The sequence below is a fragment of the Miscanthus floridulus genome, chromosome 10 (assembly GCF_019320115.1).
Source record: "Miscanthus floridulus cultivar M001 chromosome 10, ASM1932011v1, whole genome shotgun sequence".
NCBI lineage: Eukaryota > Viridiplantae > Streptophyta > Magnoliopsida > Poales > Poaceae > Miscanthus > Miscanthus floridulus.
Window position 1 is genome coordinate 116,507,138 of NC_089589.1, and position 11,064 is coordinate 116,518,201.

The 11,064-nt window shown below is 44.7% G+C and overlaps 1 protein-coding gene and 1 pseudogene across 2 annotated transcripts; one reads left to right on the top strand and one right to left on the bottom strand.

The window, feature by feature from the left end:
* Positions 1 to 1,068: 1,068 nt before the first annotated feature.
* On the top strand, positions 1,069 to 7,659 carry LOC136489371 (probable LRR receptor-like serine/threonine-protein kinase At3g47570; annotated as a pseudogene).
* Positions 4,520 to 11,064, bottom strand: LOC136487031 (pentatricopeptide repeat-containing protein At4g19890-like). Of its 2 annotated transcripts, XM_066484155.1 has the most exons (5): positions 8,893 to 11,064; positions 8,680 to 8,776; positions 8,490 to 8,562; positions 8,364 to 8,416; positions 4,520 to 4,716 (listed from the first exon to the last, which is right to left on the bottom strand). In XM_066484155.1, exon 1 carries the CDS (start codon positions 11,042 to 11,044, stop codon positions 9,002 to 9,004), a length of 2,043 nt encoding a protein of 680 aa, XP_066340252.1. In that variant the 5' UTR covers positions 11,045 to 11,064; the 3' UTR covers positions 4,520 to 4,716; positions 8,364 to 8,416; positions 8,490 to 8,562; positions 8,680 to 8,776; positions 8,893 to 9,001. The 2 variants fall into 2 exon arrangements, with proteins under 2 accessions (XP_066340252.1, XP_066340251.1); XM_066484154.1 differs by lacking the exon at positions 4,520 to 4,716 and having other exon boundaries at positions 7,667 to 8,416.

Sequence of the window (11,064 nt, forward strand, 5' to 3'; positions counted from 1 at the left end):
AAATTAATTGAGCTAATATAGTTTTATATAGAATATATTTGTATATTATTATTGTTAGCCATACAAGAGAGATACTTATATGTTATATTTCTACTATAAGAAAACGAGTTGAAGAACGTGCTATAAGTTGGAGATTAGAAAACATAGCATGGTGATCTACAAAATCAATTTCCATCTTATATGTGAACTTTAGAAAGTCGTGGAATATCAAAATTCCAAGTCAAATAGCCCCTAAATGAAATTGCCAGATGTTTTAAGAATTTATAGGATTTATTTTTTTCTAGCGCATTTATCGTGGAGAATTAGTAATACTAAAATTAAAATTCTAGTCTTCTATATTGTCGCATTGATGACAGCTGACTTATTACAATAGGTTGGCAGATATTGTCCTAACGGAGCTCTCTGCAATCCACTTGCTCGGTAACCTTCAATTCGAGTCGCATTTGCACAGCTGTAAATTTTGGCGTGCTTAAGCCTGACACATCTCCTGTGCCTCAAAATTCCACAAGCTATTCAGAAACAGCAACCGTTCTATTCTATTTCCACACTAAGGTACAGAAAATTGTCCAAGACACCAAGGCTGCGTTTAATTATAGGAATTTGGATTTTGGGGCTACTGTAGCATATTCATTTTTATTTGGCAAATAGTGTTCAAACATGGACTAATTAGGCTCAAAACGTTCGTCTCGCAATTTCTCACCAAACTGTGGAATTAGTTTTTCTTTTCGTCTACATTTAATGCTCTATGCACGGACCGCAAACATTCGATGTGACAAGTACTGTAGCAAATTTTTGGAAATTGGGGTGGAACTAAACAAGGGCCAAGTCAAGATCTTCAACCTCATTCATCCGTTACGTTGCAATCGTTGAAGTAACCTGACTTCAAACATGGCCAGAAGTTCCTTGACTTTGAAGCACAATTGATTTGACAGTTAGACCATTAGCTAAGATACGTCAACATCTTTTGGATATTTTAGAACTTTTCTTTTACTTTATTATCTGTGTTCTATATATATATGTATAATATCCTCTGCTCTTAATATACAGAACTAAAAGATGGCGTTTCCTTGCATTCCTATCCTTCTACTGGCTGCCTTATTACCAGCGGAACCTGCAGCAGGTTCCTCGTCGGGCCATAGCTATGCCAGTGACTCTGCTGCTCTGCTTGCTTTCAAAGCGCAGGTAGCAGATCCTCTCGGTATCCTTGGCAGCAATTGGACTTCAGACTCCTCGTTCTGCCACTGGATTGGTGTCTCATGCAGTCGGCGTCGGCAGCGTGTCGCTGCCTTGGCACTGCCCAACCTTCCCCTTAAAGGAGAGATTTCTCCTCATCTTGGTAATCTCTCTTTTGTTTCTGTCCTTAACCTTACAAACACAAGCCTCACCGGTTCCATCCCAGGTGATCTCGGTAGATTGCAACGTCTAAAAGTTCTTTCTCTTGGCCATAATAGCCTTTCAAGCACTGTGCCATCTACTATAGGAAATCTCACTGGACTCGAAGTTCTTAGTTTAAGGTACAACAAGCTTTCTGGGCATATCCCACCAGAGCTGGGAAATTTGTCTAATCTTAGGCTGATAGATTTGCTGCACAATCTGTTAATTGGTCCAGTGCCAAAGAACATGTTTAACAACACTACCCGCTTAATTTACATAAACTTTGGGAACAACAGTCTATCAGGACCGATACCCAGTGTTATTGGCTCATTGCGCATGCTTGAATACCTTGTATTGAGCCGAAACCAGTTATCAGGACCAGTAGCACCATCCATCTTCAACATGTCCAGAATACAAGATTTAGATCTTGGTGGCAACAATCTTACTGGATCAATTCCTAGCAATAAAAGCTTTAGTCTCCCCCTGTTGCGATTCCTGTCCCTCTATGACAATAATTTCACTGGTCCAATCCCATATGGACTCATAACATCCCCCTACCTCCAACAACTTTCTCTCTCTTATAATTCCTTTGTAGATGTTGTGCCACCATGGTTGGCCAAGTTGCCAAACCTTGCCATTCTTTCATTGGCTTCTAATCCTCTTATTGGGACGATTCCACCTGTGCTCTGCAACCTTACCACACTGATCGAAATGGAATTGGCATATTGTAATCTAACTGTAGAGATTCCATCAGAGTTGGGGGAAATGAAAGAGCTCTCAAGGATACATCTATCAAGAAATCAATTGACTGGTTTTATCCCTGCTTCAGTTGGCAACTTATCAAAATTATCTTTTTTAGTATTCCATGATAATCTATTAAGCGGAACAGTACCGTTAACAATTGGCAACATCAGATCTCTTAACATTCTCAGTCTTGGATGGAACCTCCTTGAAGGTGAGCTTGACTTTTTCACCACTCTTTCTAACTGTAAACAACTCCAGTTCATTGACATATCTAATTGTTATTTCACTAGCAATCTTCCATACTACATCGGTAACCTCTCTATACAACTAACGATTCTCATAGCATATGAAAACAAGTTAACAGGAAGCCTTCCTGCTACTATATCCAATCTTAGTGGTCTCAACTCCATATATCTTTCACATAACCAGCTTAGTGGGATAATCCCAGAATCAATTACAACACTGGGGAATCTCCAGTTCCTTGACCTTGGCATTAACAAGATCACTGGACCAATCCCAACACAAATTGCAATGCTAGGGAACCTAGAACGATTTTTTCTTGACCAAAATAAGCTTTCTGGTTCTATTCCAGACGGCATTGGCAACCTTAGCGGGTTAGAGTACTTTTATGTGTCTAGTAACCAATTATCTTCAACTATACCACCAATCATATTCCAATTCAACCAACTTATCGAACTTAACCTATCCCACAACTACTTAACTGGTGTGTTGCCATCTGATATTAGCAATTTGGTAGACATTGACTTAATGGATATCTCTTCTAATCACTTGTTTGCTAGCCTTCCCAATTCATCAGGACCTCTTCAAATGACCTACTTGAATCTGTCATATAACATGTTCAATGGCTCAATTCCTGACTCTTTTAAGATGCTATCAAGTATAGACACACTTGACCTGTCCTGGAACCATTTGTCTGGTGACATTCCAAGGTACTTAGCAAATCTTACCTACCTCAAAAACCTTAACCTCTCATACAATAATCTGCAAGGTCAGATACCAGAGGGTGGTGTTTTCACAAACATTACTCTGCAGTCTTTGATGGGCAACTCTGGGCTGTGTGGTGATTCTCGTTTAGGATTTTCACCTTGTCCAGGAAATTCTTACTCAGCTCTTTCACACATCCTAAAGTTCATACTCCCTGCAACTGCAACTGTGGCACTATGTCTTATAGCTATTTGCTTATACCTGATGATCACAAAGAAAAAATCAAAGCAGAGGGAGGTAATGGGTTCTGCCAGGATGGTTGATGCTATTGGCCATGATATAATCTCCTACCATGATATTGTGCGTGCTACTGGTAATTTCAGTGAGGAAAATTTGGTGGGATCTGGAAGCTTTGGTAAAGTTTACATGGCCCAACTGGTGACAATTTGGGTGTTGCAATAAAAGTTCTGAATATGCAGCTTCAGCAGGCTGTGAGGAGTTTCGATGCTGAATGCCAAGTATTGCGCATGGCTCGGCACCGCAACTTGATAAGAATTATTAACACCTGTTCCAACCTAGACTTTAGAGCACTGGTACTTGAGTGGCTAATGGTAGCTTGCAGGCACACCTGCACAGTGAAGGCACGCCACACCTTGGGTTCCTTAAGAGATTAGACATCATGCTAGATGTGTCGATGGCAATGGAGTATCTGCACCATGAGCACTATGAGGTAGTCCTACACTGTGACTTGAAGCCTAGCAATGTGCTATTTGACGAAGAAATGACATTGCAAAACTGCTCCTAGGTGAGGAGAGCTCCATGATTTCAGCAAGCATGCCTGGAACAATAGGATACATGGCACCAGGCATCGCACTAATTTCACTTGCACAGTTACACTGTTAATTATTATTGATAATGTGTAATGATGCTGTTGTGGCTAACCTACGGTGATACTATTGCTGGTCACCAGAATATGGCTCCATGGGTAAAGCCTCAAGGAAGAGTGATGTATTCAGCTTCGGTATCATGTTACTGGAAATCTTCACCGGAAAGATGCCAACTGATTCAATGTTTGCTGGAGAAATTAGATTGTTTTTTTCGATTATGTGTTGGCCTCCTCAATTGGCCATGATCCCCTTATATTTATAAGGAGGGGTGGTCTTATCCCACGAGGAGTCGAGATCCCTTCCAAAAAGCATCAAAATACAACGCAATCTCATACTGGCCGGCAAAACCGGCTTAACTGGTTTGTGAGGGTGAAATCTTCCTGAGCGCATAATTTCTTCATCCGAGCACCAAATTGGATGTTCTATATATGTTTTTCGATCATCTTGATGAGAGGAACACAAGGGTGCAGTTCATTTTCACAAATTAGAGATGTTTACAGAACCGACTTTGCCGGTTTGGGAAACAGGCTAAACTTATGCATTCTTATAAGTTACCAAAAGAAGCTTAGCCGGTTGAGGAAATTAGCTAAGTCAGTTTCGGCTATACATCTTGGGATTAGCCTCTTCTGACAATTTTGGTTGTCAACATATACCCCCTGTTTTTACTAAAGCTTGTGTACTAAATAAACACGTTATGAACCAAAATTGACTCATCATGGTGATTATCTTGTCGTAGAGTTTGTCATCCGACTAGTAGATTAGCAATCTGTGCACATGAATCAGAAGGATATAACACACGAGACACAAATGTATACTGACTTCGGTATGAGGTACCCAACGTTCAATGCGGAATGCTCCTTGTATATCATATGCTCGGGGTTTACAAGAATGTTGATGTGTTAGTCTAGGGTTCCTAGCAATGAATGCTGAAGCTATCAATCTATAATTTCCTAGTTTGTTACAAGGAAATTCTATCAGATCAACGTAAATTACTTGGCTTCCATGGCTATCTAGTCGATATCTTCCTCTCCAACTAGTTGATGCACCCTATTCGGCTTGGCCTCTTCCTTAGTAGGCTCAGACCACCCTGTAGGGCTTTATCTCCTGGTGGCGAGGGTACCTAGGGCCCAATATACCGACACATCTCAAGTGTATTAGCTATGCCTTTGCTTCTAGGGCATATAACTCCATTGGGCTCAAAAATCAATTTTGCTTCAAGGAAAAAAATTTCTGCTTTCTACCATCACTGGTATCTTGTTTTTGTTGCTATGAACTTATTTTGTTGCTATGAACTTATTGAAGGACTGAGCAAGTCGATCCAAAGGGGGAGTGAATGGGAGGCAAACAAAATTCATGTAAAATGACTGTTGTCCCAAACAACCCTCCAAAACACCAAATCTCACACAAGTGGTGCCCTCGAGCCAATTGGTGGCTGAATGTTCTTGGTGATGACTAGATGTTGGGGGACGCCCTTGGAACACTGCCCTGTCCTTACCCTCATCCGAGAACCGAGCCCTCAACCTGTCCCCCCCCCCCCCCCCCCCCAGCCATCTTACAGTTACAGGTCAAATTCATGGCCCATGGCCACTTGTACCAAGCGGCCGCGGTGCATATGGATCACGACGGCCCCTCGGTTCCTTGGACCTTGGTTTCAAATGTGTGCATCTCAAACTTCAAAAAAAAATCTCTCTTTTCTCACAACTAAAAAGACTAAAGAGTAAGCATTTTTTGGTGCGACAATTGCCTTCGGGTCGTCGGTCTGCCGCGTGCGATCCCAAGCGAGCGCTCGCCCCCCGCATCGCTCGCTTCCCCGGCGCCCGCCTGGTCGCGATCCATCCCTCCAATCACGCTCCATCTCCTCCCGCGATCCCGCTCCAATCAACTTTGGGTCGTCAGTCTGCGGCGTTAAGGGCGATATCTCGGAGCTGACCGAGTCCCTCACCAGCCGGTTCTGGGGCGTTACCTCCTTCCTCGCGCCACCGCCAGTTGATAGGAGGAGGAGGAGGTGCCTCAGTCCCCACGGATTGACGGGGTCCGGAGTGACCTGGCAGAGATTGGGGGCAGGGTGAAGACTGGCATCTCGATGCTGTTGAACGTTGGCATCGAGCTAGAGATGCTCCTGCGTGAGCATGGGACCGAGAAGGGCGTCGGGCCCTGGGGTCGTCCGACAGCTAAACCTAAGCCGCGACGCGTTCAAGTCTTACCAGACCATGGACCTTTGTCCGACGGTCTCGGTCAGGGCGGCGTCGGACAGTGTGCTGCAATGTTCCTCTTTGCAGCTGCCTTCTCGGTCCTAAACCACCCGTCGTGGCCTGGACGCTGCCCCCGGCGGAACCCTTGCTAACTTGCTCGACCATGGATGCCATGGGCGAGGACGCCTCGCTAACTCCCTGAGCAAAGGTAAACCTATGTCTTTGCAGGTTGAACATCGCCCGGGAGGCCATTCGGGGGAAGGGCGGCCGCTGCGGAGCCAGCTTCGTCGCCATGAGACAGATGATGAAAAGCAGTGGTCCCCGGGAACGGAATCCCCAATGGCGTCAAGAGAGTAGTTGGGGGGAGCACGGGGAATGTCCGTTGTGCCCTCGTGTCCTCATAGGGAGGTGCCTGGACGTACCGGCAAAGGCAAGGTGTAATTTCACCAAGCCCCCGGGTATGTCCTATAAATACCTAGTGGTTGGCACTGTAGTGGATGATGAATTAATGGCCATTTACTCCAGAATTTATTACTGCCCCCATTTTACTCCAGATCATGCTCATTGATCAGGTAAGATAATTACATGATCCTATTGGTACGAGTAAATCAGTACATATCAGGTGCATAGTGTTACTGAGAGGTTAAGAAAAACTGAGACGCATGCTGAGGTCTAAGCAAAATATTGCAAACCGTAGTAATCTGAAATCTAGTATCAGTAGCAACTAGGTATAACCATGCAATCATCTTACATTTTCTGGTCAAACATTGGTTCACATGTTCACATAGTTGTCCCCTCTTAAGGAAACAATATTTAAATTCACGAGTTGATTCAAATGACTGCGAATGTGAAGGTCAAGCTATGGATGGAAGAAGGGCGACTACTCGACCTAGTAGATCGCAATCTAGGTGGCGTCTACAACCTTGAAGAGCTGGAGAAGGTTACCCAGATAGCACTTCTCTGCACCCACATGGAACCTAATCAACGCCCTACAATGTCAGAGGTCGTGCAGATGCCGGAAGGAGAGATTGTCCCAGCAGAGCTGTGGGAGGAATGGCAGCTGGCTGAGCTCAAACGATGACAACAGTATGAGATAAGGCAACAGGGCAAACTATTCAAATACAGTGAAGAGTCTGAGTCTCCAAACATCCAGGAAGCCATTGAGCTCTCAACTGGCAGATGAGCTGTCATAAGAAAGTGACATGATTTTCACTTGTTCCTTAAGTAGAAAGTCCACAAGGAAACTTCAGGAGTACGCACTACAAATGTTGACTATTAGGAACAGTCTATAAGGTCCTGATGTAATAGCTTTGCACAAGTAACTCCATCTGTATGCTGTGAATACAACGATAGGACCACACCTAGCTCAGACCATGTATATATTAAGACTATAGACTGTTCTACATTTGAATTGCATTCTGTATTAGTGCATAACTCTGAAATTCTCTGTTGTGTGTGTGTAAAACTTAAAAGCCTTGAAAAAAAACAAAATTTAGCTTAAAAAGCCAAAAACTTCAGCAATAATATAAAGAACTTTTACTCACAGTGTGCTGTATAGCAGTTATCTTATAACAATGGAATAGACCCATCACTGGTAAGTATGGAAGGACCAATGGAATGGAACCTTATCCAGATTGACACCATACAGTAACTTTCCTTGGACTAAGTATGTAAGTATAAAATTCAACAAACAAATGATGATCATATGGAGGTTTCAGAAAATAATCATGTGGAGCTTAGAATCAAACATATTCAGTAAGGACCCATAAAAAGAGCTAAAACCTAAGACAACTTCAATTAAGAATTAACAAATGTGGAGAAATCCCACAATAAAAAATGACTGTATTTGTGTAGACAGCAACGGTTCACTGAAATACCAGCAATCACAGAGATTTATCTAACTAGGGATGAAGAATCAACTTAGAAGTTAGGAGTTAGAACTATTAAAGACAGACACCATCAACGAGGTTCAAATAACAACAGTTAAGTTAGAAAGTACTACCGCCATCCCAGAAAGGATGCAATTCTAGAATAGTGCCCAGTCAAACCTTCTTAAGTTTGACCACATTTATATACAAAGATACTAATATTTAACATATTAAATATGTATCATTCAATTCATCATTGAATATATTTTCATAGTATACCTATTTGAAGTCATCAATGTCGGTATTATTTTCTATAAACTTGTCAAAGTTAAGACAGGTCGACTTAACCACACCTAGAATTGCATCTTTTATAGGATCAAGGGAGTAGAACATAGATAAGAAGCATCTGCATGTACAAAGTTTCAATTATTGTAATATCAAATACATATTTCAGAACAAGGTACCGTGGGTAAACTAACCTTAACTCCATCATACAGGATGCAGGTCATATAACATCGATATCTTCAGAGTATTTAAGAAAGACCTGTTACCCTGTAGAAACATAAAGATTCACAAGAGTTGCATCAAACAAATTAAAATAAGGCTCAACTGAAATACTACTATGATCCTGAGGATATCACAATTTATGTGCCCATATGAACAACTTACTTTCTTTCTATTCACATGGTTTATGCAAAAGCAGACCCCATACAAATCCTCAAGCAGCTCTTATCCAATCCATTAATCAATATCTGGTCATCTTAACCTTGACATGGGTATTTTATAAGATCATCGAGAATGCAAGAGCAAAAAAAAAATAGACAAAGTAATACTGAAAAAACTTTATATTATAGTTCATGGCACCAAATAAGAAAGGCATACCATTTACAGCCATTGATAGGCATAGAAGCTGTGCTAAACAGGAACATCGAACGCTACTGTCAAATTTCTATGCTGCATGAGTGGGAGAAATTCGGATTGCTCTTGCAAATCAAGCAATAACTGCAACATCCTTTTTCTTAAAGCCAGAAATCCGCTTTGAGATCTTTTCAGATATTTCAGAAGCTAGAGCATATCTATTGCTTTCATAGCATGAATTGATGATGCTTGTATAAGTTGCATGGTCAACAGCATAATGCTTGTCGAGAACATTTTTAAGGAAAAGACTAGCAGCATCCAAATTGCCAACAGTACTGAGCTTTCTCACTAGTGCATCTGCTGTATGAGCCTGTTGCCGTTTGTCCAGTCTATCCAAGAATGATACAACAATGGTTGTCTTATCCCTCCTGCAATATTCATAAGCTAAAGTGACACAAGTCACATCGCATGGCAATAAATGTTTATCAAGCATGGTCTCAAATAACGCCCTTGCTTCCTCTAGTCTTGATTCCTTGCATAACCCACTTATTAGTGCCCCATAAGTTATAGAGTCAGGAAGGCATCCATGTTGAACCATCCTCTCAAAGACCTTGAGAGCCGAGGTCGATTTGCCAACTCTACAGTATCCTGCAATCATCGAGGTATAAGTTTGCTTGGTTGGCACTAACCCTACCGAAAGACATTTGTCAAAGAGCTGCTGACTTTGTTCCATTTGCCTCTGCTGACAATACATAGCAATGATGGTGGTATATGTGTCTATATCAGGATGGCAACTGTTTCCTGCCATCTGGTTGAACAAATCAAGAGCATAAGTTATGTGGCCCTGTTTGCAATGTTCAGTTATCAGCATAGTGTATGTCACCTTATCAGGATGCAGCCCCTGACTAGTGGCCATCCGGAGCACCTTGTAAGCCTCTTGAATCCTTCCCTTCTTGCAAAATTCCCCAATAATGGAATTATATGTGTAAATATTGGGCAGGAAGCCTTCCAGTTTCATCTTATTCATCAGCTCAAAGGCACGGTCGAAGCTGCCTCCTCTGCAGTGCCCATCGATCAGCGTAGTGTATGTGTTTGTGTTTGGGGCCAGTCCCTGCTCAACCATCCTCCCCAACAGCATCTCAGCTCGAGCAATATTCCCCTCTTTGCAGTACCCTCCAATCATCACAGTGTACGTGTGCACGTTCGGCTTGTACGAGCTACTCTTAACAAGCTTCAAGAACAGCCGGAACGCCCGCTCCGTCCACCCAATCTTACACAACCCATCGATGAGCGACGTATGTGTGTACACGTTCGGCTTCAACCCCTTCCCCACCATCTCCTCCAGCACATGGAACGCCTGCTTGACATAGCCTCTTTTGCACAGACCATAGATCCACGCGGTGTAGTTCACCACGTTCGGCAGCGTGCCCATCTCCGCCATCCTCCCGAACAGCCCAGGCACGTCCCTGAACCGTCCCTGCCGGCAGAACGCGCGCACGACGACCGTGCACGTGGCGCTGTCCAGGGAGAACCCCTCCCGCCACATCGCCGCCAGCAGGGCGTCGGCCTCCTCGAACCGACCCTCCCGGCAGCACCCGAGGACGAGCGCCCGGAAGCTGCGTGCGTCGGGGCGCACGCCCATTCCGTCGAACGCCTGGCGCGCGTGCGCGAAGCAGCCGCCCGGGTGGTGGCGCCGCAGCCCGACGCGGAGCACCCAGTTGGCCGTCTCGACGGCGAGCGGGAGCCCGTGGCTCCGCAGCTCGAGCAGCATGTCCGCGGCCTCCCGCAGGCGCCCGCGCTCCGCGAACGCGGCCACCATCGCGCGCGCCGCCTCGTGCGCCATCGGCAGGTTCCCCCGCGCGACGAATAAGGTGGCGGCCGTCGCGTAGAGCCGCATCAGGTGGCAGAGGTCCGGGCGGGCGGACAGGCGGCGGAAGAGCGCCAGCGCCGCCGCGGAGCCCTCGGTGTCCGCGACGGACGGAAGCAACGCGATGGCGTCGTCCGGGGCGAGCAAGGCCGGGTCGAGGCCGGGGACGGGAGCGGTGGGGATGGTGGTGTCGGAGGAGGAGGGAGCGGGGTCGGGAGGTGAGGAGGCCGTGGTGGCTGCGCTGGTGGAGAGAGGTAGGGGTTTGGGATGGAGGAGGAGGCGGCGGACATGGCGATGGCGGGGGAGCATCTCTGTCAGTCTGAATGTGA